The sequence below is a fragment of the Chlamydotis macqueenii genome, chromosome 8, assembly GCF_036417535.1.
Source record: "Chlamydotis macqueenii isolate bChlMac1 chromosome 8, bChlMac1.mat, whole genome shotgun sequence".
Classification (NCBI taxonomy): Eukaryota; Metazoa; Chordata; class Aves; order Otidiformes; family Otididae; genus Chlamydotis; species Chlamydotis macqueenii.
In genome coordinates, this window is record NC_141563.1 from 15549164 (window position 1) to 15576843 (window position 27680).

Here is a 27680-nt window from a genome sequence, read left to right on the forward strand (position 1 = left end):
GAGCACCCACTCACCCACCCACCCGCCCGGCACCGCAGCCGGCACTCGGATTTACGGCGCGGATTGCAGCCTCCGGAGCGGCCCCCTCAGGTAAGGCAGCGGCAGCGGCTCCGAGCATCCCCCCGCATCCCCGAGACTCCCCCGGGGTCGGAGCGGCGTGGGCCGGCGTCCCGCTCGGGCGTGGGGGGGTGGGGGGGGGCAGCCATCGTATCCCCCCGCCCTCAAAAGGAGGGTCGGCGGGGAGAGAGCAGAGCTGGGCTCTGTTGCTTTTGGACCAAAGTTGGTTGTGGGAATGGCGCGCTAAGCCCCGCGCTGGGACCCGTGGGACGGGGGTGTCCCCGCAGGGCATGGCCAGAGCCCTCCCCGGGATGCCGGGTGCCTCCCATGGCGGGTGGCCGGCCTGATGTCGGGATGCTCTCCGGCTAGGCCTCGGCGGGAGGATACAAAAACCGGCTCTGTCGTCCCCCCCGGGGAACGTGGACCCCCCCCCTGCAGCCCTCCCGGCAGCGGGGATGCTCGCCTTTGCAGGTGGAGATGCTCCCACTTCTCGGCGCTCGTCCCCTCTGGTCGACCTCAGAAAGCCAGCGTGGGAGAGGTGGCACGGCCCGTGGGAGAGCGGGACCTTCCCCTCTCCTACCCCGCGACCACGAGCGCTGCCCACCCGCAGACCTGGCGTGCATGGGTGGACGTGGGTCCTGCCTCACTGGCGCTGATGGGTGTGGATTTTACTCCTGCGAAGATCCCCGTTTGCAGCCCCCCCCCCCCCCATCTTTTTCCTGTGCGGCTGGGCTGTGACTCCCGTGGCCGAGGGGTATGGATCCACGCGGGAGTCGTGCTCAGCCCGGCGTGTCAACGGGGGAGCCCGGTCTGATGCTTCTGAGCTGGAGCAGGGGTCCTCCGGCTCGGCGTCCTCCGGCTCGGGGGTTCTCCAGATCCAGGGTCCTCGCTCTGGCTACGCCGCTGTCATAATTCTCAGCGGGCAGCAGCGCAGCTGGCGTGAGGGGTTGGGGTGTCCCGTGGTGTTTTTTTGCCAGGAATAGGGTCCCCTCTTTGGCTGTGAGCTGCCTTCACCAATGCCCACCGTAATGCCCACTCCAGCTACCATCCCCTCCTGAGCCTGCCGAGCCCCCGTGGGTCCTGGGTAGCTCAACGATCTGATGCCTGCCCCGCAGCTGTGCTTGCCCTCTCCCCCCACCCCCGCTTGCCCGTGGGTGCAGAGGGTGCCCGGGGCTCATCTTCATGAATGAGCGTGAGTGCCAGAGTCTCATCACCGCGTGTAAAATCCCCCTCCAGAAATCCCCTTCTCCTGAGCATCACCGAGGTGAGATGAAATAAGGACGGATTCTGCAATTTTAGGGCTCTCTACGGCTTTTGCTGCAACCGACTGGGCTGAATATAAAATGGGTTTTTCTCTGGTTCCCAATGCAAAGCTTTTGCCATCAGAATGAAAACAGATGTTTGGCTGCCTGTTTAAGCCAGTTTTACAGAAAATCTCCTCAGGTTAAGACACTAGGGTCTCCAGCCCCACCCCGTTTACGTCCGTGGCTTCAAAAACTGTCTGTGTGTAACTGTTCTTAAACTCCCGTGGACACAGCAGAGCCGGGGCTGCTGCCAGAGAGGCATCCCCCTGCTCCCTTTAAAAAATAATAAGGGAAATAAATAGAAAATGCCGCACGGATGCTGGAGAAGGGTTTCGGAGCGGTGAGGGGAGGAAGCGCGCGTGGCTTGGCACAGCGTCATGGTCAGAGCTCCCTGTCCCCAACACCGTGTCCCCGTGTCCCCATCCGGCTCCACGCACGCTGCTGTGGGCTGTAGGCGCTCCGAGGAAATCTGCAAAAGGAAAACCAGCGGAGGAGCTGGGCCCGAGCTCCTCTACTGCCTCGCTGTGGAAAGGCAACGGCGGCGGTGGTGGGATGTCCCCTGGGGGCATCGTGTACGGGCGCATACTGACCTGGGAGGCAGCCCTGCTTATTCGGTTATTTAGCGTGTAGATCCTGAGAGCGAGTGTGTTCCTGTGCCTGTTTTTCTGCTTTCACAAATTGATAGGTTGCCACTGGTGCTTTGCTGTGGACCACGGAAAAGCACAGCCCATGTGCTGTGGCAGAGCTCATGGCCTTGCTGGTTTTTATTTGGCTAAGGGGACTATATTGCTGGTTGGCACAGGCTGGGAGTGTGCCCCTTTGTGCATGGCGGGGGGATGGAGTGAGTTCGCACTGGCCCCCAGAGCCATGGCAGGGCTCTGCTGAACCCCAGCTACCGGTGCCCTGAAAAGTAGCTTGCTCCGTCAATGGGGATTTCTTCCAAACTTCTGGGAGGAGCAGCTGGCAACAGAGGAGCTGAGTGGCAAAAATGTGTGTGTATGTGAACTCTGGTCTAAACAGGAGAGGGAAAATATCCAGAGTTACGGAACTAATGCAAATGGAGTTGGCTTTCATCTCTCCCTGCAGCATCCTTTGTGGAAGGTATTTGCATTTCCCCAAAGTCCATTCCTCCCTACCTGTCCCTCAAGCAAATCCAGAGCGACGGAGCAGAGGCAAGCCTTTCCACAGGGCGAGGGGTGGCTCTCTGGATCTGGAGAGGGGTGAACTCGAAATATTTGAGAAGGAAAGCTCTTCGTTCAAGGATTTCACACATGGACTGCGATGTGTGCGGAGCATCCATTCCTGAGCTCCCACCACACGTGGGCAGCCCATGCGGGACAGGGTTGGGGGTGACCCACACGGGACGGAGATGGGCTCAGGTGTTCCTCTGACCTCTCCCAGCACAACTCCGGGATGCCGCTGGGACACGCTCCTGCCGGCAAGCGCTGGGAGCGGTCCAGCATCACCCCGTTTAGATGTTCCAGGAGATCCCTGTGGCTTCCCTCCTATCAACCCCCTGCCAGGAGGTCCCTAGGGGTCCCCAGTGCTGCGAGGGGCTGCTGGGGCTGGGATCTGCGAACAGCTCTGCTTGCCTCCAGCTTAGCCGAGGCACAAACAAAACAGGATTTCATCAGCACTCCAGCAATAGCTATTAGCTATGCTAAAAGGATTAACAGCTCCGCAGGACTCATCAAGTGTTTAAAACATAACTCAGGCATCAAAGGCGGCGCTTATAGGCTCATATTTTCACATCAAGTAACTCTGAAAATTCCTATCCAACTTAATTAAAACGTCCACTCGGTTCCTTAAAAGCGAAAAACAAAGGCCCTTTTTCCTCAAGCACCGAGCCATTTTGAAGAGAGGAGTTTATGGAAAATCACGCAGCCTTCTCTGTTAAACTCACCTTTGTGAAAGTCTCCTATCCCCAGACCACTCTGTCTGATTAATCTGCTTTCCAAAAAGGAAATAAATATGTTTTTTGGTTTTCTTTCTTTCTCCCCCCCCCCCCCTCCCGGCTCTGGCTAGGGACCACAGAAGAAAGATGAAAAAAAGCTTTGTAGAGAAAGTTAGATAAGAGGGTGGGGGAGTGTCAAAACCAGGCCTATAATAGGAAACAAGCCACTGAAGTGCTGGTGAAAGTACCTTTCATCTTGAAGGCTCCAAAGTGCTGCGCGGTGCATGAGTACACGCAAGAGCTGGAAGATCATTGACAACAACTAGCATCGTGAGATGAAGTCACCGCCGGTGCTGGCAGCGGAGTCACCCCAGGCAGGTCACCGGCTTGGACGCCATCGCGCCCTGGCTGCCTCGGCTTCCTCCGCTTGCCAGATCCGTCACTGGCGGTGTGTCTGGCAAGACCCCAAGGCCAAAGGTTGAAGATTGCCACACTTGGGCGATGCTTCCTTGAGGATGTGTGGTCCTGAGCTGGCCCGGCACTGCAAGATCCCTTCCCTTGCATCCTTGGTCCCAGGCAGCATCACCGTCATCTCCTGTCGGGTCGTGATTGAATTCTCCGTCCCCGTGACATGGCCAGTCTCGGTGATGTTGGCTTGTCCCCAGGCTTCTGCATCTAACCTCCCCAGCCGCTCTTGCCCTCCTCGGTCTGCCTCAGAGGCCTTCATTATGTCAAGTGCCCCGAGGAGTCCTAAAAGAGGTGGAGAGGCTCCCTCTGTACCAGGTGTCCCCGGGCTGGCGTCACTGTAGCAACGGGTGCGTTAAACACACACCATGGCATGGGAAGGTGCGTGAGTGCAGACTTCGTACCCGCGCGGGCAGCGCGCGGTTGGGGTATGAAATGCAGGAATTAGGAAGGTTGGCAGGGTTTTTACATCTAGTGTTTACAGCACCTTGCTCGCTCGGTGTCTAGACATAGCTATAAATGAGGGAGAGGGCTATTACCTGGGAATAAAATTGCTGAAACCTGCCCTGGAGAGCTTGTTGCTGTATTTCCAAGGAACTGGGAGATTCCTTATGATTGATGTAACAATAGTGAAGGCTATAAACTCACCGCGGCCAGGTACTGAGGCAGGGGACATGCTTACAATGTAAGCGGTGGGAGAAGTTAGACTTCAGGGATCTCTTTTTTTTTTTTTGGATGCAAATTCTTTTCTCTGATCTCTGCTTCTACTGCATCCAGCACAGCGGGGTCTCAGCCTCTGCCTACGGCTTTGCAATGCTGTTGTAGCATCAGCAACAGTAATAAAGAAGAGGGTGGACTCCCTGGAAAAATACCATGAAACGAAGCACCGGCACGCTCTTGACAGTGTCTGCAGCCAGAGCACAAAAAGCCAAGAGGAGAGAGCAAAGGAGAGATGCTCCCCAAGTGAGGTTTCCTCCTCCAAATTAGGTTTCCTCCCCAGATCACGTGCTGTGTCCAGGCTTTGTGTCCCCCGCCCCGGGAGTTTTCTTGTATCACGTATTCAAGCTGAGGATGGGCTTGGGTGATATGGAGCTGCAAAGTGCCTAAGAACTATTAAAAGCTCCTCTCATTTGACTCCATAAAGGATGCCATTGGGAATACAGCAATGATGTGAGTAAATATTGGCCTTGAATGAAGCTGCTGATAATGGGAGATAAGTTATCAATAGCTGTTTAACCTAATATTACTCCCATATGAGATAATGCCGAGCTTTGGCGAGAGGTTAATAACTAGATGCAGAACCCATCGCTGCGTGCAAAGACACCTGGCAAACTGCAGCCGTGATTTTTCCCCTGGAGCTTTATTACAGCTGAAGGAGCACGTAGCAGGGAAATGTGCTGGTGGGTCAGGCCCAGCGGCGCTGTTGAGCAGGGGGCTCTGCTTGGCGGCTGCGGGACGGGCGTGTTTAATTTTCCTGCGGGTCTGGCTCCTGCAGATCGGAGGGGCTGGGATGGCATCGTTACACAGTTATCTCAGCAGCCCTTTTGCTGCTGCTGATCAGGCTTGGCACATCGTCTTAGATGGCTGCTGGCCTCTGGTGTGCCTGTTACAGTCTGCTGTTGGACCTGTAATTCCAGAGGGTTTTTAGGAAGAAGAGTTTGGCAAGGGCCAGAGGCGCTCAGGGAGATCAGAAAGGCTCTGCAGCCAGGCTTCTCCCAGTGTAGAGCTGAAGCAGGGGACATGTCTCCAGCCACCTCACCTATGACAACGCCGGCTGTTTTAATTTATTTGATCCTGGCCATGGATGCTGCAGCCTTTCAGCTTTGAGCTTCACAAGTCAGCCATCTGCTAAGGGAAGAGCTGGGGTGGGAAGGCGTTAGGCAGAGGTGAGGTGGCCAGTGCTAACGCCCAAATGGGACATGCCTTGGGTGTCTCCAGAGACACCAATCGGCTCGGTCAAGTCCTTGGTGGAGGCTCCTGGCAGGAGCTGGGCTGGCTTTCAGCGCTGCTGGCTCCCAGCCCCTGCCTTATCCAGCAGACCACACTGCAAAGCTGGCTGCAGATGCTAGGACGGCAGCTGAAGTCCTATTGATCCCTGTGGGGATGATGAGCCCAAATGAAGACCCTGGGGAAATCAGCACGGAATATAAAAAATCTGTCTGCAAAGCAGGGGCTCGGACGGTGACAGCTCTGCAGACAAACCCACCTGAGAGCCCAGCTGCGCGGAGCATCCACAGAGAGCCTGCTTGGAGCACGGGCTTGATGCTCCGGCTGCCCAAGGAAATATTTGTCCCTTCCCATGAGCCCCTCACACCTTTCCCTTCTCCCAGAGGGAGTGTCTGGAAGTGGCTCTAGCTCCCTGTGCCCACAGAGCGGCCAAGTGGTTTTTCCTCAGGCTGGGAGGCTGGAGGGAGTGAACAGATGAGCGCCTCGGAAACACGCTCTCTCCAAACATTCCACGGTCTCAGGGCCGGGAGGGGCTGCTTTTTCCCAGCTCAAGCTGAACTTTTTCGTCCCCTGTGCAGTTTGCCAGCCACGCAGCATGTGAGCCTGCCCTAACCTTTCCTGCGCGCACGAGACTGAGCAAGAAGGTAAACGAATTGCAGATCCCCGGTTGTCCTCAGCGATCAGCAGACCGCTCAGGCTGCCAGCTACTGCTGCCCTTGGGTGGCTTTTCTATTCCCTGCAGCTTCAAGAGAAGCTTTATTATTAAAGGTGGCTATGGCTGGGCAAGTTCTGCATCCAAGCATCTGCATCCCTGCTCCGGGCTGCAAGTTCACCTCTGCGAGCAAGGTCCCAGCTGACAACAGCTTCCCCGCTTTTCTGCGTTTCCAGGAGAACCTGCTGCATGGGGGTTCTGCCGACCAACACCTCCCCTTGCCCCGCGCAGGCTGCCTGCCCACGCTTCCCAATCTGCTGGCATGAAACACAGAAATGAAGCTTGTATTGCTGCTATGCATTCTTTTCCCAGGCAGCCTCCGCGTAATTAATTTACCTGTGGAGCATTGGCTCCTATTCCAAAGCCGCCTTTTAATCCCTTTGCAAAATATCCAGCTTCTGGTTTGCTCTCATTTGGATTCCTCTGATGGATCTTAACATTTCAGTGAGCAGGACCTCTGGTTTTCAGTGCTTGGGGTGGAGGTCATGGTGGGGCTTAATCACCTCGTAATTCAGATTCAGGGAGGTAGATTCAGATTAAATATTAGGAAAATTTTTTTATGCTGAGGGTGGTGGAACACTGGCACAGATTGCCCAGAGAGGTGGTGGATGCCCCATCCCTGGAAGTTTTTAGTTGCCAAAGCACTTTGCAAAGCCGTGCTGCACTCAATTTCCTTGGCAAAGGCAAAATAAAACCATCCGGGGAAGAGGGAAGAAAGAGTAGGTGGAAATGCAGCAGACATCACAGGAGAAAAGGCTGAAGGAGAGGGGAGGACTGGCAGCCTTCATGTGAATTTGGGGGCAATTTATAAACCTGAAATCAAATAATCACAGAGCTCAGGTAGTTTAGGTCACATTATTGGGACTCGCTGCTCTTCATTAACCTTCCAGCCGCCCGGGTTCAGGTGTCAGCTCAACATCAAACCGCAGCCAGTCAAAACTTTCTCCCTTTGAAAAATTGCTGGAAAATTGGGTTTTCAAGAGGCTGAATGTGATTTTATAAGGCACCTGCCTTCCTCAATACTGTTAAATCATTCAAGATAAAAAAATTTGAAAACAGATATTTGGGCCTGAAATCCAGCCGAAAAGAGCTGAAAAAATGCTGTTGCATTTATGTGTAAGGAGTCTGTATGTTTCCTGATGTGCTACGGGGGCTGCCTTCCCCTGCCTCTCCAGAGAGATGGTGGAGGATCCAGGCACTGTCCTACCCGGAGGGCATCACCGAAAGCGACCTTGGTTATTTCCACAGTGAATACCCTCATTTTTCAGCTCTCTCTGCCGGGAATGCTCCCCCCCCGGCTTGGTGGGATGGGAACGTGCAGGGAGAGAGTAAGAAAGATGCCATCAAGCTGGGAAGGACATCTGGCTCAAGCAGCTCTGGGACAAGAGTTGTCCATCATGGGCATTTATTTGGTTGAAAAAGTGGAAGCGGGTCCGAAGAGTGAAAGCAGCTTTTCCCAGAATTGCTACGAATTAATGGGGGGCTGAGACAGATGTGCTGTGCAAGCCTTGGGGTCTGCTGTTTTATTTCTACCTTGCCCCTCTGGAATGTAGGGATTGCTGCTGGAAGGGAACCTGATCTGGTTGGAGATGTCCCTGCTCCTTGCCGGGGGGTTGGACTGGATGGCCTTGAAGGGTCCCTTCCAACCCAAACCGTTGTGTGATTCTAAGGACAGAGGTATCAGATGAAAATGGCGAGTGAGATATTACTTATGGTGGATGCTGTCTGAGGCGCACACGTCTTGAAGGATGTGGTGGAAGCCCGGGTGAGCAGCTGGGCTGCAGGGAAAGGGCCTGGGTTTGGATTCAGCAGCAAGCGCTGATACAACCAAGGCACCCCTGAGGTACCACTGTGGCCTCCTACAAAATTCATAGCAGCTGTAAGGCTCAGGGTGGCTGACCACACTTTTAATTGCATTCACGGCAGAGCGACCTGCTCAGGTCAAGTTGTAGCCAAAATGTAGGCAATCAGGTGTGCACTGCCCTTGTAGCATTGTAGTGGTATTGGCAAGCACAAATGCAAAATCCCACCAGTAGCTTCAACTGGTCTTGCGCACCACATTGTCTGGTTTAATATGAAGTGTCTGCGGGCCGTTGCTGGGCAGGAATTCATTGTCAGCTGGCTGTCAAGCTTAATTGGGTTGTCCTGTAAAATATCTTGCATATAAGTAAATCAAAAAGAGTGAGGCCTGTACAAGGGCCAGCGTGTGGCACATTCATGTTATTTATAGGCTTCTCTGTGGTGCTCATCACCATGGCAGCTACGAAGGTCAGCACTGACAGTTGTAAAGAAATGTCAAGTGTGTTTTAAAAAACCCCACGTGTATGAAACAAAGAGGGCTTACACATTCTGGCAGAGCTGGGAGGTGAGGGCACAGTGTCCTGCAGGGAGCCCCTGGCCCCAGGACGGGCTTGCCAGGCTGGTGAGCAGGCTTCATGTGGGACCTGCATCCCATGAAACGTGGCACAGCATGGCAGCCCTGGTGATGCTGAAGTTGAGGCCAAAGGAGGCTGGAGATCCCTTAATCCAGTTTCTCCTCTTCTGGATTAAACCCTCATTTACCAGCCTGTTTTTCACACCTTTCCATTTAATTTCACTGAGGCCAGTGGTGGTTGCTCACACCAACCTTACTTTCTACAGCTGATTTTTTTAAATAGTATTCTTTCTACTTAAAATGCAAACAAAAGCAGCGTCCTCTCATGTCAATGCTGCAATTCGCAGGTGAAAAGCCTGCTCCAGCCATGTCCAAGCAGAATCATTTCGAGCATCAACACCTCAGTCTCTGTCCGGAGAGCAGCATCTTACAAACAATGTCAGTCCCAGCAGCATTTCTCCAAAATGATTCCCAGGTAGACGTGTAGCAAACTCTCACTATGGTCTTTTTATTCCAAAACCACCTGGTCTCTCAGCTGGTGCCAATGATCCTGATTCCCCCATATCTGTGGTCAGGCCCTTGTGCCTCCTCTCCTTGCTCTCCATGGGTTGTCTTTTTTCCCTGGCTCCTGTTGGTGATGGACCTTTTATTTCTGCAGTCAGTGCCATATCCCGATGACAGCCACCCGTGGGGTCGGGTAACTGCTCTCAGCTCTGCACCTGCGCCACAGCAAGGACACGTTCCTCACCGTGTCAGGAAAGCCCCAGGGGACATAAAATTAAAATCATTATTTCTGCCTGTTGATGGCAACCATATTTCTATTCCTGCATGAGCATGGGAGTTTGCACGTATAGGTTTGTAAAGAATTCAATTTATGCTTTCTTAAGTGCCTTTGCCAAAGGCATTTGGTTAAAGAGTTGAAGTAAATGAACACACTGGGTTTTTTGGTTTGTTTTTTTTTTTTTTTCCTGGGGAAAGGGAAGTCACAGGCTGTCTTGGAGCTTATACAACTGCTTCACTAACTTTTACTGCCCTGGTGCCTTCTGTTAGTCCCACGGACGTGATGGGTCCTGCTGGTAGAAGCGAGCCCGCGTGGGTGGTGGATGTTAGGTGGTTGGTGCGATGCCTTCTCCAGCTCCTACAACTCTATTCAAGAGCTCTTCTTGCGGAGCAAATGCACAGAGTCTCTTTTTGCTCTAAGACTTCTATGCTTATTAAGCCTTCTGTGGCGGAAAAAAAGATTGCAAGGCAATCCAGCTTGCTAGCTGGGTCGTGAATCCATGTATACGTTATGAATGGCAACGATATGCATGTGCCCTGGGCTTTACCCAGTCATATCAGGCAGTAATACAAGTCCGGATGAAAATAAATCTTAATACTGACTGCCCTATATGAAGCAAATACTTATTTTACATAAAACCTAATTTTAGAACGTCAGGACTGTGGCCGATCCACTTTGTCTCACTGTGACTTAGCATAATGACATACATATATATTAAAAATATATATATTTGGAGGCATGCTCTTTTTTTTTTCCCCGTTTTTTTTTTTTTTTCTGAATGCAAGCACCCCAAGAGCCAGCGCTTGCTCTCTGGGCACGGAGTCTCTCTGCACGCTGGCAATCCTTCTCTTCCTCGCTGGGATCAACACATTGCCCGGGGTATGACCTAACGCTGGCGGGCATTGGGCCCGGGGGATGCTGGCAGGGGATGCCTCCGTTGCCTGCTGCAGCGATCTCAGCTCTGGCAAAGCAGCAGCGTCGAAATGCGCTGCGGCGTGGGATTAAATGGTTTGCCTGCCCTTTGCCTGATGCCGTTTGGGGAATGCCAAAGGTTTGGAGGGAATGCCCTGAGGGAGTCAGGACGTGCTCGGGTTTTCAAGTGCACTGGAAAACACAGCAGAGCACTTTTCGTTTCAGGAAAAAAAAAAAAAAGTACTTTTCAGCATTATGCTCCCTGTGCTGACTGTCTGAGTTCATTTACGCAGCTATGTTAACTTCCACTTCACCTTTCAGTGGTGTTTCCTTCCCCTCCACGCTTTTTCCGATGCACAGCCCAGCCTCCTCCAACAGGGCCAGTTTTATCGGCAGAGTTTGGATGTGCAGTGGTGGGATGGGGTTGGGAGAAGCCCTCCTTCTTCCTCCCTGACCAGCAGTGACTCACGTCGCATTCCCTGCCAGCCAGCTCTGGGGAGGGTCACCCCACGGACCGAAACCGTGCTGGGGCTCACACATCCCCTCCCTGTGATGCTTCTGCCTGCCTAAGTCCCTCGGGACCCTGTGCAAGCGTTGGGGAGGTTGGGGGCCAGTATGGTTGTGTTAAAAGCTTTGCCATGCTCTCCATCCGGGAAGGCAGCAGGCTCTCGCATGGCTGCGGGAGGTTTTTGGCTTGCACCGCGAGCCAGCGTGAAGCGTCTGGCACTGGTGGCTGGAGAAGAAAGGCTCTGCACGCGAACCAAGTGCGGCTTGCAGGCTCAGGAGCCAGAACGCAAAGCGAAAGGCATGGCTTCAGATTCCTTTTTAGAGTATTGCTGTGATCCTGAAGGCACTCATCGAAAAAAAATCTGTCGTGGGACACACAAAAAAAAAGCTTAGCAAAGCCTTGGATACCATCTCTCATAGCATTCTCCTAGAGAAGCTGGCGGCCCATGGCTTGGACAGGTGTACCCTGCGATGGGTTAAAAACTGTCTGGATGGCTGAGCCCAGAGAGTTGTGGTGAACAGAGATAAATCCAGTTGGTGGCCGGTCACAAGTGGTGCTCCCAGGGCTCGGTGCTGGGGCCGGTTCTGTTTAATATCGTTATCAACCATGTGGATGAGAGGATTGAGTGCTCCCTCAGTGAGCTTGCAGATGACACCAAACTGGGCGGGAGTGTTGATCTGCTTGAGGGTAGGAAGGCTCTGCAGCGGGATCTGGACAAGCTGGATCAATGGGCTGAGGTGAACTCTGTGAGGTTCAACAAGGTCAAGTGCCAGGTCCTGCACTTCGGTCACAACAACCCCATGCCAGCAGCAGTAGGGCAGTGATCGTGCCCCTATACTCGGCACTGGGGAGGCCACACCCTGAATACTGTGTGCGGGTTCGGGCCCCTCAGCACAAGAAGGACGTTGAGTTGCTGGAGCACATTCAGAGAAGGGCAATGAAGCTGGTGAGGGGTCTGGAGCACAAGTCTTATGAGGAGCGGCTGAGGGAACTGGGGTTTTTTAGTCTGGAGAAGAGGAAGCTGAGGGGAGGCCTCATTGCTCTCTACAACGACCTGAAAGGAGAATGTAGGGAGGCAAGTTTTGGTCTCTTCTCCCAAATAACTTGTAACAGGACAAGAGGAAACGGCCTCAAGTTGTGCCAAGGGAGGTTCAGATTGGATATTAGGAAACACTTCTTTACTGAAAGAGTGGTCAGGCACTGGAACAGGCTCCCCAGTGAAGTGGTGGAGTCACCATCCCTGGAGGTGTTCAAAGAACGTGTAGATATGGCCCTCTGGGACATGGTTTAGTGGATGTGTTGGTGTTAGGTTGATGGTTGGACCTGATGATCTTGGAGGTCTCTTCCAACCTTAAAGATTCCATGATGCTGTGACTCAAATGCTTGGGACCGGCTGCTGGTGCTTGTATGAGGTCACATCAGGGTGCAGAGTGGCTCCGAAGAAGCAAACGCCCGTGCAAACATGTAGGGGGTGCACAGATCCCCAGAAGTGGTGGGGAAGGGGCTGTGCTGGGCTGCTGCCCTCCTGGTGGAAGGGAAGGGTCTGCCAGAGCCAGAGAGGCAGGGAGAGATGCTGATGCCTTGGGAAAGTATGGTCCCACCTCCATTGGAGGAGTGGAGCAGGTAGAGGAGATTAAATGACCTGCTGGTCTCTGCTTATTCAAAGAAAATGGAGTTTCCTGGCAGCACTACAGAAGGCTCGGGAGTGTTGCAGGGTGGTGGGCGCCGAGCGGGGAGCAGAAGATGGACGAGGATCAGCACCCTGCCCCAGCCCCCCACGGGAACATCCTCAGGACCCGCTGATGGAGCCATACATTATGTACCAGTCCGCTTCCCACGCTGAAGGATCTTCCGGCAAACACGCAGGAAGAGTCTTGCTCTGGCTCTGAGCTAAATTGTGCAGTCAATTAAGCGTGAGCCGCATGAAATTTCCTCTGCGCGTACAGTCTGAGGTGAACCTGGGAAGAGGTTTTATCCAAATTCTCCTGTCTTTTGTCTTTAATTAAAAAAGTTAGAACCTCCTGTAATTGCCTCCGTGCTCACGGAGAATTGGGGAATACGAAGAAACCCTCTGGTGGCTAATTGAATGCCTTATGAATGTTCTGACTGTAAGCAAAGTTCTCTCTCTTACATTATAAAGATATTTAGGTCCAATTCCGTGCTAGGGTGATAATTTTATGAGGGATTTTCATCTCTTTTGGATGCAATATGGAATGGATCATTACCTTTTTCTTTTACACTTAATTGCTTTTATCATCCAGAAATATTCAGCATTTAATGATAATAAAGCACTTCTGCTAAGGAGGCCAAACACCATATACACTACGGCCTCGCGCTGCTGAAGTGCATGGCTCCTCTGTACTGCGTTTCGGTGCGGGGAGTCACCCTCCCTCCTTTTGCAAACTATTTGTAAGTGAGCAGGGATGGATTTGTTCGTTACTGTGCAGCGGAGGGACGGAGGGAGCGCTGAGCTCCAGGCAGCCGTTTGTCCGCGGGAAATGTGCCCAATGTCACAAGAAAGCCTTCGTTGCTCCATCCATTTTCCCAAATTACACTGGCTTCCTGCAGGCCCTCAGGGGGTCAAGTTTCCCGATGGAGGTGGGTTGTTCTCCCAAGGATCAGAAATGACACAGAATGGAGAATTTTCTGCTCTTTTGCAGAGTCAGGTAGTTTAGCTAAGTAGGGGCTGGCGAGGATCCAGCGGCAGCTCTTTAATACGCTGCCGGGCTAAACTTGGAGGAGAGGATGAGCAGGCTTGTGCGTTGCTTCGCTTCTAGCGGGATGGGATTAAATTACCCATCCCATTTTCCTTCAAATTAGTATGCAGGGGTAGAGAGAGCCAAAGGCAGCAGCTGCCAGCAAAACCCCGCCGGCTGCTGGGTGCTCTCAGGCAGTGAGCTGATTCCCGGGTACATTGGGGATGGAGCGCAAGGCTCAGGTTCATGGCTCGCGTCCAAACATGACCCAAGCAGGGATTGGTTAGTTTGGGGTTTGTTTGCTTGCTTGGTTTTTTTCCCCCCAACTGGATGATTTTCCAAGTAGATAATGGAAAAAAAAATTTAAAAATCTGTTTTCTACTATTTCCAGTGCAGTAGGGGAAGGGAAGGTGTCGTGGCCTTGCTCAGGTTAGACTTCATGCATCTTTTCCATATTCCTGATATGTAGCATTTGTACCAAAAAAAAAGGAGACTTTCCGGGGGACTTCACCTGCTAAGCGCTGCCCAAAAGGAGCAATGCTCTTTCTTGCTGCAGAGTCCCGTGACATGTTTCAGCTAAGAAAGAAAAGCCGGCTCGCTGCGGTCTCTCCCACAAGCGCACTTGAGCTATTTTGGAGCACAGTGCAAAGAGATCGGCCTGATCAGTGCGGGCAGGGTGGCCAGCCACCGGCCCCCACACGTCCCATGGGACTAGGGCGATGAGTAGGGAATGGCTCCTAAAGTGGGGAGAAACCCCCCAAAATTGAGCTGAAGGGAAATGCTGGAGGGAAACAGCCTAAAGAGCATCTCATAGGAGCAGGGATACATCGCTGTTGGCCAAGAGCTCCTCTTGGGCAATGTCCTTGCCCTGGGGCAGTGCTCATCAGGGAGAGCATCTGAGCGGGATGGAGCTCTCGGCTGTCCCCGGGGAAGGGAGCACGAGTGCTGCGGGGCCAGCCAAGAGCAGCCCAGTCCCTCCTTTGGCAGGAGGCTGCCGCCGAGTCAGCAGAAAGCCGAGCTAAGTGATGAAAAGCTCAAGCCATGCACTCATCGGGAAGCGAGGGGGTCAGGGCTTCTCTAGGACACAGCACAAGGTGATGGAAGGGTCCCACCACCACCCACCACCCTGTGTCCTACAGGGACATGCTTGTTTGAGGTCCAGTTTTCGGTCCAGTATTGCCTGTGCCCAGAGAGCAGTGGCTGCAGGGGATGCAGGGACATTCCCGCGGACAGTTGCTACAAGGCGCGGGCTGCGTGGTGCTGCTGTGGCAGAGGTTAGCTAGCCCATTACGCAGGAATTAACTGCTGGGAGCAGGAGATGCTTTGTTTGCGTGCCAATATGTAAATACAGGGAAGCGTTGTCATAATGCACAGGGGTCATCGCCCCTTTTGTACAGGAGGGATGCCTGTGTGTTGCTCTACAAACACCAATTTTCCTGTGCCTCTTACAGTTGAAAATTCAAGGAGGAATACCCGCCAGAAAGAGGCATTTACCCCATTTCATGTTTTCTCTGAAAAACTGGGAAGTTTCTGATCTGTTCCACACTTTATTGCCACTTCCCCAGGGATGATCTTCCCTCGCCAGGGGAGAAGAGGGAACGGTCTGTGATGGCTCTGTGGCCACTGGCGGACAGAAAGAGGTTTTATTGGTTTTTCCTTTGTCTGGCATTACTTGTGAGTGAGGTTTGAATCCTCTTCCCCTGGAACTATGTTTTCTAGCAAACCACACAATGTGGTGTTCATCTTCTTTACTGTACCTGAAAAGTCCAAACAGTTTGCTGCTTTTTAGTCAATCTAAAGTTAGCAGCAGAGGGGAGGGGAGAGGAGGAGACAGGGTAAAATAACCTCAGAGTGAAAGGATATATTTTTGGGGATGGACAAATCATCTCAGGTTGACTCCTAACCAACCGTTCTTTGCAGTTTTTTATTTTGCTCAAAAACCCAAGTGGAAATAATTAAATGGCACCATGGAAGTCGACGTTGTGGTGTGGAGCTGCTTAGTGCAGTCACTGCAATGGGCTGGTGCGCTTGCTCCCGCATCCCGCGTGCGAGACGCAGTGTTGGCTGCCGTGCATTTGCCTGCCTGTGATCAGCAGCAAGAGAGCTTTTTGATTTAAAATGTGAAAAAACAGAATGAGAAATGAGTCCGTTCTGAGCACAGTTAGAAAGAAATTACTTCAAAAGTTGACAGTTTGGGGCAAGTCTCCCTTCTTAAAAGATGCCTCTAAATTAGCCATTTTGGGTCAGTCGGCATCTCTCATCCTCTGAACATCCCTTGTCCCTCCCATTTCACACAGGAGGGGAAAGCAGTTAGCAGTTCCCCACTCCTAAATAGCATCTTTCAGCAGCTGGCTAAGCTGCAAAACAGATGAGCTTTGCCTTACAGCTCTGTACGCCACAATTTTAGGCCTGCCTAGACTTTCCAAGGAAAGCATTTCCCATGAAGCCCTTCCTGGGGATACCAGGGGATAGAAATGAGACTCTGGGGCAGCAGCATGCTGGAGACTGGGGAGCAGAAAACACCAGCAGGTACTCTTGGTGACGGTCCAAGCACAAGGCTGCCAGCCTCCCCTTCTGCGAGGGACCTGACCCAGCAGCCTCTGCCCTCCACCGCGGGGCAAGCGACGGCCTCAGCCCCGCAATGTTTCATGCCAGCGCAGATGTCAGCGGACGCGAGCGGTGAGGACTCAGCCGGTCGTTTTGTGGCTAAAGCGCATTCATCGTGCTCCCTTTCCCCTCCCTCTGCAGAGTTACCCGAATAGCAAGAGCCTGCTTTTGAGGTTGGAAGTCAGGTTTAGAATTTTAATGATATCCTGTATCCCACAGCCTTTCATCTGGGGAGAAACCACTCTAAATGACCCATTTTTCTTTAGTATAATGATAATCATTACCAAGAGGAAAATGAGCAGCGAAGCTGGGGACAAATGTAGACACAGAGTAGATGGGGTGGCTGAGTCTGACTGGCAAAATGCTACGTGGAGAAATAAACCTTTTGTACTTGGAAAGAATGTAAAGATGTCTTTAAACGTGCATGTAAATTTATAACAAATAAGTCACTGCGGCTTGAAACAAGAAGCAAGAGAAAGCGGCTGTAAATATTTTATCTGCTTGGCAATGAGCTCCAGCATGGCAAACTGTCACATCCTCCTGGGGGAGAGGATGCCTGCTCGCGCTGACGGATGGGGAAGCCGCGGCATCGCATGATTTCCCATGCAGCCTGTGTGCCAAGACCCCTCCTCACCTGGGGCCTGGCAGCTTTCCCACTGCCGGGGATGGGGCTCCATGGGCCAGCGCGACATCTGGCTCCTTCCAAGCACGGATCCTCAACAGGGATTGACAACTTTTTTTTTTTTAATGAAGAGGTTTTTTTGCAGGAGGGAAATAATTTTTGTCAGCAAAGAAAGCCTGGAAAAACCCACAGCTCACACAAATGACCAGCTAAATCTGAACAGATTGGTGAGCGCTGCACGAGGGTATGAATGTGAGGTGTGAAATACAAGGGCCATCTCATGTCCAGATATCAGTCTAGAAATTGCCAGCTGCTTCTGACCGTGGTGCCCAAGCGTCTGAATAATTCAGTGAGGTGTGACCCACGGAGAATCTATAAAGACTATTGATTGGGAGGGCAAGCTCCGACCACAGGGAACTGCAGACTGCAGCAGGCCCTTGGCCTGGCTGGTGTGCCAAGGGCGTAGCTGGTCAGGCTTGCGAGGGGTAGAAGAAGTCTGGTTTCTGGATGCTGGAATTGAATTAGACACCAGCAAGATAGATTTTCTTAGATGGCTGGCAGAAGGTGGCTGGAAACCAGAGGCAGAGAAATGTCTCAGGAGAGGCTCTGGCATGGGAAGGTCTCCTCTGAGGAGATGCCATCTCAAGGGGGTTTGGGAGGACAGACAGCAGCAGAATCACCCTGGGGGTTAACTGGACCCCCTGGTCTCTGCCATTTGAGGTTTGGAGGTGGCATAGTGTGCGGCCTGGGCCTGTGGCTGAGGAGATGGCAGCTCTGCCAGGCTCAGCCGGAGCCAGCGGATGCACTCGCCTTTTATCACCGTCACCAGGCTCTGCTTCTCCATTCCACCAGAGCAGCCAGCAGCTGCCTTCTCTTAATTAAGACCGGAACAATCACTCTTAATCAATGGCCAGACTGATGGCAGACATCCTTCCACCCTAGCACAGAGCTTCCTCTGGGAGCTGGCGCAGCACCGTTGAGCGCAGAAAGTGCTCAGTACCTTCAGCATCAAGTAGTGGGGGGTCTCCAGGTTTGTGGTTTGAGGGTCAGACCCCTCTCTCCCTCCAGCCCTTCCCTTTCAAAATCACCCTGGTTTATGTGCATCAGCTGTTTGCTGCCCACAACCCTTCCTTGTGCTGCATGGGTGAGGGAGGAGATAGGAGGATAGGTCCCTCAGCTTTTGGTCCAACATCCAGTCTGGCCCCTGGGTCAGAGGAACCAGAGGTTCTAGGAGAAGAGAAGCCTGCAAGCCAGCCTCTCATCCCTTCATCCCTGCCTAAACGCAGGTAGGAGATGCCTGCAGATCCCAGATGCCACCTTCCCTGGGGCATTCCAGGAGGTCTGCCCCAGCAGCCCCTTCCCTTCCGCAAGCGCGCTTGGAGCATCAGGAGACTCCCAGTACTCTTCTATTTAATAGCCTGGCGCACCAGCTTCCATCTCCTGTTAATTAGCTGACTCCTTGAGGAGGTGAGGGGCTCATGGGTGCCTGAGGATGTGGGAACGGCACTGAGAGCACTCGGCTGCATCGTTGGACAAGGGTGATGGGAGCAGCGCTTGCAGGAGAATTTGCCCCTCCCTGCCAGCACCCAGAAGAGCGAGGACAAAGATGAGCAAGAGTAGGGAGCTTTTCCATCCTCCATCTCTGGGGATTTCCAGCAGGCAGTGATGTTCAGTGATGTTTGCATTTATGTCTGTTCGTAGCATGGAGAAAAATCAAAGTTCTGGGCTTCGCTTGCAGGTGAAACTTGGTGAGCAGTTGGATTAGGCCTGTCTATCCAGGAAGGCACCAGCAGAGGTCAAAGTTGGTGGTTTATTGCTGTATTTTAGTTAAGGTGACCTGTGCAAATGCAAATTGAGGATGCACGTTAAATCTACTGACGGCACGTGGTGGGGTGGGCTGGGAGCCTGCTGAAGGAAACACTTAAAATCCAAAAGCGTCTCAAGAAAGTGGAGAAACAGCCTGGAAAACAAACAAACAAAATAATATAGTTAGGTCAAATGCCAACTGGGGCACGGGGAGGATGCTGGTGGACTTTGGCAGAGGAGGAGCAGGTCCCTACGAGGGAGGCAGCCCAGGAAGACCAACGTGCCAAACCAACAAACCGCAGGGGATTTTGACACTTTTAAATCTTGGGTTTGGTCCAGATCAGAATGAAATCTTGAAAATCCACCCAACTTGGAAACGCCAAGCAGTTCCTCTACAGAAACAGCACGTTTTGCTGGGAAAATGGTAAATTGTTTTGGTGGTGTCAAAACATAGTATTACAATTTAACATTTTATGTACAAGTCAAAATGAATCATTTACCTTCTCTAAACACTATGTTTAAACACCCGAAATATCTGAAAAGCCTTTTTTTCTTGACACATCTGTCAAATATCATCAAACTCTGCGTGTTTGTGAATGAGGAGATGTTCCCAGCGGCTCCAGCTGCCTGCATCGGTGGGAGAGCCTTGGCCGGGACAGCTGCGGGGGACAGGGCTGCGAAATACAAAAAGCCATCCATCCCGCGCAGGGCTCTGCTTTGGGCAAGTGGCAGTTCCTCACCCCGTCACCAAAATGACAGGATGGAGAGGGTGGTTTTGTTTTTTTCCTACTCAGGCAAGAGGTCTGATACTTTCTGCTTAGGTTTCTTTTTGGGAAAGGGGGATGAACTGGGGGTGTCCGCAGCACGGGAGCGCAGTGGATGCACTCACTGGCACAAGCAGGAGCTGGTCATGTTTGCCAGCCTTACTGCGTTGTTTATTTTGGGCAGGTTCTGAGAACAGTTTGCAGCTCTTTCCCTGTTTCTCCATGTGCCTACATGGTAAATTATCTGTAATCATTAGCAAGTGGGCTGTTTCCTCCTTCAGACACAATTAGTGGGCAGGGTCCGGAAAAAAATCTTGCTCAATCTCATTTCCTTCACAGGATGCTCTTGAGATGTCGGTACTGCCTGAGAGGAGGCAGGGCGCAGCCACTGCGCGGGAGCAGCCTTCTCCATTCCCTGGGGTACGAGCATCTCCCCCTCTATCTGTCCCCAGGGACTGCCCTGGGAGGGCAGGTGAAATCCCGGCTGAACGGGACACCTGCTGCGCCGATTTTTGGCTTGACGAGGCAGGAAAATGCAACAGCATGGGGACGACACAACTTACCGTTTCTCAACCAGGGGAGAATTTGCCCTCCCTTGTGTCCTGGTTCTGGCTAGGATAGAGTTAATATTCACCTGAGCTGGGTGGAGAACTGAAGCTGGTAGCCCCTATGGCTGGGATAGTTAACTAATTAGCTAACAGCTGGGGTTAATTTACCCAAATTAGCCAAAGGGCTATTCCATCCCATCTGACATCATGCTCAGTATATAAGTGAGGAGGGTGCTGAAGGGAGTCTCCTGCTACTTGGGAGAAACTGGCTGTGGAGATTTGTTGTAAGCCATTATACTTGTATTCTATCTATTCTATCTAATACTATTCTATGTATTTGTATTCTATCACTGTTTTGTTTTCTTCTGTCATTACTGTTAAATTTGCTTTTTGTTCAATCTCAACCCATGTGTTTGTTTTTTTTTTTCCTGGTTTTCTTTTGTTTACCAATTCTCCCCCTATTCTCTTGGAGGGTGGGGGGAGCGAGAGAGAGACTGCATAGTCTGGTCCTGACTGGGGCTGAACTAAGACACCTTGTCAACCCCATCTTCACGGAGGGCTCAGAGCTCGCAAATAATTCAGTGGGTCACCAAAAGCGATCAGTAGTTGCTTCCCAGCCCTGACTGAGGCCAAGAGGCCCAAGGGGTTCTGCCGGGGATAAATTTTGGTCCCTACAAAGGGCAACCGTGCCCATCAACTTGTCGTGCCCATGATGCAGGGCATGGCGGGACAGGCACCACCGTCTGGGGAAAGGGCTGTGTGGAGCAGCAGCTCTTCAGAGGGCTGAAGGGCTAATGGAAGGGGAGCTTTTGGATTTATGCTCAGGAAAGCGGGAATAAATCAAAGCAATTAAAGTGCAAATGAAGCTTTAAGCAATGCGGCATCCTAACTACCTGGGAAGCGCGTTGTGTGCTTTTGCCTTGCTCACTCCCCCTTTATTTATAGACAGAATTAAAATAACTTAAATAATTTTAACTAATTTGCCAGGTAGAGCCAGGGTTGGGGAAGTGCCTGCTGGAATTAATGAGGTCGTGTTTTGACACTGGCTCCGCAAGCCCTCTGGGCTTGCCCGCGGCCGCTTGCTCCCTGTGAGATGGGGATGCTGGTGGCTCGCTGCGCCCGTGAGGCTCTGGGGTGCAGTGCCCGTGCCATGCTGGGCATGGGCAGTGAGCAGAGGCGAGAGGGGATGCAGGAGGGCACTGGTGATGGGTGGCCACAGGTGGTGGAAGACTTATTTGCTGCTGTGTAGCGATGCACCCACTGCCCTTTAAATAATCGCTGTCTTTTGAAGGCATAAATACTTATGGGGGAAAGAAAAAAAACTGCCGTTCCCTCCTGAAAGACCTAATTTATCTGGAATTATCCATCCTTGGCTATAAATCCCCTGTAAAACTTGGCATGGGTTTAAAAGCAGTTATAGCAATGACTGTATATTTTTATCCGAAACCTCACGAAAGAACAAATCGAAGCGCCAAACGGCAGCTATGCGCTGATGGGAGCGGGGCTGCGGTGAGTGCCTTACCTGGGAAGCGCCATTTAGGGGTACTCATGAAGCCCCTAGGGCTTTTTGCTTTCTTTCTGAGCGATTTTTGCCTGAGAAAAGATTTTTAAGGTGTGCACAAGCTGCTGAGGTTTGCTGAGCACCATGTCCTTGCCTGCCACATCCTTTGGGACCCAGGGTGCAGGTACATGTATCCCTGGTGTCCACCTACTCGGGCACACATTGGGGCTGGCTCGGATTCAACTGGCTTCCCACTTTTTCTTTCTTTTTCTCTCACTGAAACAGGGGAGAATCCAGCTTTTTTTTTTAAATGAGGTCCCATAAACACAAGCAGCTGCGATACACTTCCTTGGTGCGAAGCAGGGAAGGTTTATTAATGGCGTACAGTTCCTTAGGCTTGACTTCTTCCCTCCAGCCTCCACCCCTGCCTCCCTCCCAAAAAGATGGGAGCCACTGAGTCCCTCAGACACCTCTCCGGGGCTCTCCTCACATCCTAGTCCCCCTCCTTCAAGCTGGGATATCCCCTGGCCCCAAGGGATGGGCAGCCAAACCGCCTGTGCGTGCAGGGTTCAGATCAGCACCTTCACAGGCTTCCAAATGCAGGTCTAGGCTCAGCCTAACGAGCAGCTGAGCCCATCCAGAAAGCTGCTGGGACTTCCTGCCACCTTGGGGACAGCTTTACTATGCCCGTCCCCTGCCACAAAGGTATCTGATGGGAGCCCGGCTCATGCCGCAGTGCTGTGGGAGCTGAGGGGGGCTGTCATCCTTGCTGTCCCATGGAAGGACCCTTACACTCGTTCTCTGCTCTCTTTTCCAGGGATGAAGGGATGCGTGTACTGCACTGGCACAGCCCCACGGGGATAGGTGTGAAGGTGGTTCCCTGTGAGGACACGGCGGGACCCCAGAGGAGTGTGGGTCTTGCTGGGAAGACGAGAGCTCCCTTTCCTGCCCTGCCTGCTGCCCTACCGCATTTCCAGAGATCCGTACAGGGATTTGGGGCTTGTAGCCCGGAGGTGCCATAGGATCACTGGAGAGCCTGGCAATGGTGGGGGACCTGCCACGGAGGAGGGACGTCCCTCAAGGAGGCCCTGCACCTCTGTGAGCCCTGGCTGCTCGGCCAGCCCAAGGCTGGGAGCAGAGCCACGGTGCTTGCAGGGCACAAGCCAGTGAAGGACAAAGAAGCTGGGGACAGGGTCTGCTGGGGCAGCTGGTTGAGCTGCTCCTCCTCCGGGACCTCTTCCTGGGGCTGGGGGACGGAGCAGCCCTTGGTCCCTGGGCTTGCTGTGGATGTCCCTGTGCGCCCTGCCGCTCCCCTAGTGCTGGCGCGGAAGGAGGGCCGCTCATCTCACCATGGTGCTGCCGCCGCCCGACAAGCGCCATGTCTGTCTGACCACCATTGTCATCATGACCAGCATGGCCTTCATGGACGCCTACCTGGTGGAGCAGAACCAGGGGCCCCGCAAGATCGGCGTCTGCATCATCGTGCTGGTGGGGGACATCTGCTTCCTCATCGTGCTGCGCTACGTGGCGGTGTGGGTGGGGGCGGAGGTGAAGACAGCCAAGAGGGGCTATGCCATGATCCTGTGGTTCCTCTACATCTTCGTGCTGGAGATCAAGCTGTACTTCATCTTTCAGAATTACAAAGCAGACAAGAAGAACCTGGAGACAGTGGCCAGGAAAGCCCTGACCCTGCTCCTCTCTATCTGCGTGCCAGGGCTCTACCTCGTGCTGGTGGCCTTGGACAGCATGGAGTACATACGGACCTTTCGGAAGAAGGAGGACTTGCGGGGGCGCCTCTTCTGGGTGGCCCTCGACCTGCTGGATATTTTGGACATCCAGGCCAACCTTTGGGAGCCACACAGGACTGGCCTGCCCATCTGGGCGGAGGGGCTCATGTTCTTCTACTGCTACATTCTCCTCCTGATCCTGCCTTGCGTGTCCCTCAGTGAGATCAGCATGCAAGGGGAGCATATTGCCCCGCAAAAAATGATGCTCTACCCTGTCCTCAGCCTGGTCACTATTAACATCGTCACCATCTTCATCCGGGCTGTCAACATGGTCTTGTTCCAGGACAGCAGGGTCTCCACTATCTTTATTGGCAAGAACATCATTGCGATTGCCACCAAGGCGTGCACCTTCCTGGAGTACAAGCGGCAGGTGAAGGAGTTCCCCCAGAATGCCATCGCCCTGGAGCTCCAGCAGAACTCCCTCTCCCACAACCAGACCATCCACAGCACACAGGGGATCCCCCATGAGCCATCACCCACCAGTGAGATCCTTGACACATGAGGGCTCACCCCCGGCTGAGCATTGGTTCCGATAGCCCCATGCCGAGCGGAGGAGGGATGCTGCTCTCTCGCTGTGTGGGGTGAGTGTGACAGGCAAATTCCGGCAGCGAGGGCTCTTCTAGGCACAAAACACCAACCGTGTTTTAATTGAGCTATGGAGTGTCCTCTAGATGTCTTCATCTCAGGTATAACCCTAGGAGTGCTCCAGACAAACCAAATGAACTTGTGAAGGACCTGAACCTGCTAACTTTCCCTCTCGCCACCCTCTCCCCTCTTGAGTAAAGACCACTATGGTTGCAATGTCCCTTTTTACTCCTCGAGCACCTCACCTTTACTCCAAGCCTGGAACGAAGATTTTGTTACAGAAGACCTTTTTATGGAGTGGGGACAGGGGTGTGGGTGTATGGGTGGGGGGGCGGGGTGTGGGAAGTTTGAACCAGTAAATCCTGTGATTGTAGATGTCTCTTATCTCCAATGGTTGTGTTTACAGTTTCCTATTTATAACGGCTCCCGGGGGCTCCCGGGCTGCATCAGGGGCCCGTGTCCTTGCAGTTGGTGGTGGGCAAGAGCAGCAAGCCCCGCGGCGGGGAGCAGGGCTGGGGGCCAGCATGGCTCCCCCAACTCGGGACGAGGGGGACTGTCCCTCCAATCAGCACACTACGCTGACTCTGCTGGGAGCAATATTTGATGAGCTAAAGCTAATCTAATGCTGATGTTTTACCTGTTTCGTTCACTCCAAACAACTCAGCACAATATTTCTATTTTTAGGGGAGTCTCTGTCTCTCTCCCTGCCGCTGCAGGCAGGCATGGGCACCCAGGAGGGCTTAGTAATAAGGATGGCGACGACGCATTTCACTCCGGCATCAAGCGTTTATAAAGAGGGCTGCTTTCCACAGCTACTATATTTTTTAAATAAAATATTATTAAAAAAAAACCTCAAACCCTGAAAAAGAGCCGGTAAGGATGTGCTGCCCTGGGCAGACAGCTGGGCTCAGGGATGGGCACAGGTCTCCTCTGCCAGCGTTTGCGCTGGCAAGGGGCTCGTCCGGCCGCGGGCAGCAGGGCGGAAGGTGAGGGCCAGATGGAAAATAAAAGCCCCATGAGAGCAGTGGCTTCTGGTGGTCTCTTTTCTGACAATGCGGGGAGGGAGGGTGGCAGCTGGGGGAGTGGCTCCCCTGCAGCCCAAATCACTTGTCCCCTCCTGTACCCAGCTCCTCCGGACCCTCAAGTGCCATCCAGAGGTGCTGTGCCCCGCACTCATTGAGCGGTGGGCACAGAAAGCAAATGAATAATTTTTCCAGCTGAAATGATGGAAAAATGCACCTGGGGGAAGGCAAAAGGGAGATGAGCAAAAAAGCTGCATCTCAGACATGCTGAAAGAGGATGTTTTTGCTTTTTTTCTAAACCAAACATTTCGAGGAGATGGGAATAAAATGCCTGATGCTGTTTGCATTTCTCTTCCACGTTTTCTCCTGACTATGCTTACTGTATTTGACCTAAATCCACAAATCGTTTTAGGCTCCATCTTTTCAGCCCATCATGATCCAAAACATTTCAGCCCTGATTCAGCTTTCCAAATTTAAGTCCAGGCAGCCACAGCCCTGCCTGGCCACTCTAGCCCCCAGGGATGACTTTAGGGCACGCGTTCTCTATCTGCTGAGAAATGAAATGATATCTTTGCCAACAAAAGTGAGTTTGCAATAGATTTAGCCAACTGAAAAAGTTTCTTCCTCCTTTCCCTCGGAGAAGATGAGAGGAAGAGGGCAGGTGATTTAAGAGGTATTAGCAGATATTAATTAAATTGCTAAATTATTCTGGAATACCTATGGAATTACATATTACATCTCTACTGGTGCCGTTAAAATACATGCGATTAACATCAGCACAATTAACTCCCAAGTATCTAATAACATTCTGCTGCTCTTGTAGGTAATTAATTTATGAGCTTTGTTTTGTGTATTTTCCCCAGAAGTCAGCGGAGGAGCACTGCAGGCGCTGGAAGCGCGGTGCTGCGCCCAGCATCAGGCTGCACCTGCAGTGGTATTTTATCCTGGGGATAAAATTAATTACCCAGGGGTTACTCTGGGAGACTGTGGTGTGTATTTTTGTCCCGTCTCTGCCTGATAGCTAGCTCTCCAGCCATTCCTTATACTGGAATAATTTGATATTTCCTTGAGCCTGATCTGCTGCTAAGGTTTTGTGGAGGGGCGTCTGGCCTGAGGAAGGCTGGGAAGCAGGGGATAGGAGAGTTGGCAAGTGTCCGCGAGCAAAGGGCAATCCCGAAATCCAGCCCTGCCCTGCAGAGACAAAACCCCTGGGACCCGTGGGATGGCAGGAGGGACAGGATGGTTGCGGTGGCGGTGGCTGGCTCCCAGCCTGGCTGCTTGTTAGGGGAAGGTGAGATTTTGCCACAGGCAATGAGAGCTAAAGGAAACAATTAAAACCAAATATGCTGGAACGGAGCAATTTTTTTGGCTTTCCACTGAGAAGGTGTGCTGGCAAAAATACTCCTTGGTGAAATGAGAAATCCTCCTGGCAAGCTACAGATTCCCACCTGCTGAAGCGAAAGCAGCACAACAATAGTGCAGAAGAAGGAATGCAGATTCCCAGCCCTCCGGAGTGGAAAACTCATTGGAGCAGGGTCCCTCACTGCCTTTCAAAAAATGTCTCCTTGCCAAACTTGGGTGAAGAGGCACCACTGGGCTTGAACTCCTGCACTGTGAGAAGAGCTTGGGCCCAGCTCTTGCGTCCCGACATCCTGATGGTACCTGCAGTCCCTCCACCCTTCTCACCTCCTCAGGCTGAATTTTACCCTCCTGGGATCCCGTGTCCAGCACGCAGCATCACGAGCCCGTCGCCACTGGGGTGATCCATGCTCCGGCATGCTCCACAGCCAAAGGCACCAGGAAGCTGTAGCTTTTCTTTCCCAGGGCCCTGGCAGCTCTCGTGTCCTGCTCGTCAACTGGTGGGTCAAGGTGAAAATACCAGAGGCTGCAGCCCCTGCGTGAAGCTGTGAGGAGGTCGGCTGGTGTCAGGCACCTGGCCGAAAGCGCCCTGCAGTCAGATTCTCTGCATGAGTGCTTTGCTGGTGTCTTGGCAGGGTCCAAAAGTCCTTGGGAGAGTTTGGGAAAAGAAAGACACCTACCCAAGCAATACAGGAGACTTTACAAACCACGCGCCAAGAGCGGGATGCCTGGGGCCAGGGTGCTCTCCCAGCCCAGCATCTGCTCCTTTTTCCTCTCCCATTGCTCCCACCCTGCTCCTTCCCAGAGCATGTGCTCCCTCACAGCCCAAGCCCCAGTCCCGTCGCTGCCTCAGGGGTACCTGGGAATATCACCTCCCAAAGTAACCCCAGGAAGGTGCAAGGGGTAGAAACCACGGCGGGGTGCGAGGAAATGCCATCCTGCAGGCAGTTGGAGCAACAGGATGCTTTGCCTCCTAACCCGCACTGCTCTGATTTCCTCCTTGAGGCCCCGCACCATGTGGCGGGGAGGGATGGAGGCTGTCAGGTTATATTTAACTGGAGAGGGTAAAAAGGCTCCCCGTCCCCTCCCTTGTGAAACCCAAACAAGCTCCTCACGGGATGCCGTGCATGCTGGTGCCACCCAGTGCAGCCCCATGTGCTGTCACATCAGACCGTAAGCAAATAAGTAATTTTTTTTCGGTTGTCTTCTGTTCACTCTGGGTTAATTTGTTGAGCAAGTACGTTCCTGCCAATAACTGTTTTCCTCCTGCCTGCCCCATGTTTGCTGCGCTTTTTAAACTCAGGCCAAAGCTGCAATAAAAAATGAAGGGCAGGTGTCCAGAGCACTGTAACAGCAATTCCCGTCCTCCCTAAATTCCTCCTGCCCAGGCTCTGTGGCAAAAGGTTGAGTTTCTCATCAATTTAATCCT

The 27680-nt window shown here is 52.7% G+C and overlaps 1 protein-coding gene across 2 annotated transcripts; it reads left to right on the forward strand.

Moving 5' to 3' along the window:
• Nucleotides 1-24894, forward strand: TMEM121 (transmembrane protein 121). 2 transcript variants are annotated; one of them, XM_086753534.1, is made up of 3 exons: nt 50-90; nt 19789-19869; nt 22316-24894. In XM_086753534.1, the coding sequence occupies exon 3, from the start codon at nt 22849-22851 to the stop codon at nt 23785-23787; it is 939 nt and encodes a 312-aa protein (XP_086609660.1). In that variant the 5' UTR covers nt 50-90; nt 19789-19869; nt 22316-22848; the 3' UTR covers nt 23788-24894. The 2 variants fall into 2 exon arrangements, with proteins under 2 accessions (XP_086609659.1, XP_086609660.1); XM_086753533.1 differs by lacking the exon at nt 19789-19869 and having other exon boundaries at nt 1-90.
• The last annotated feature ends 2786 nt before the right edge of the window (nt 24895-27680 follow it).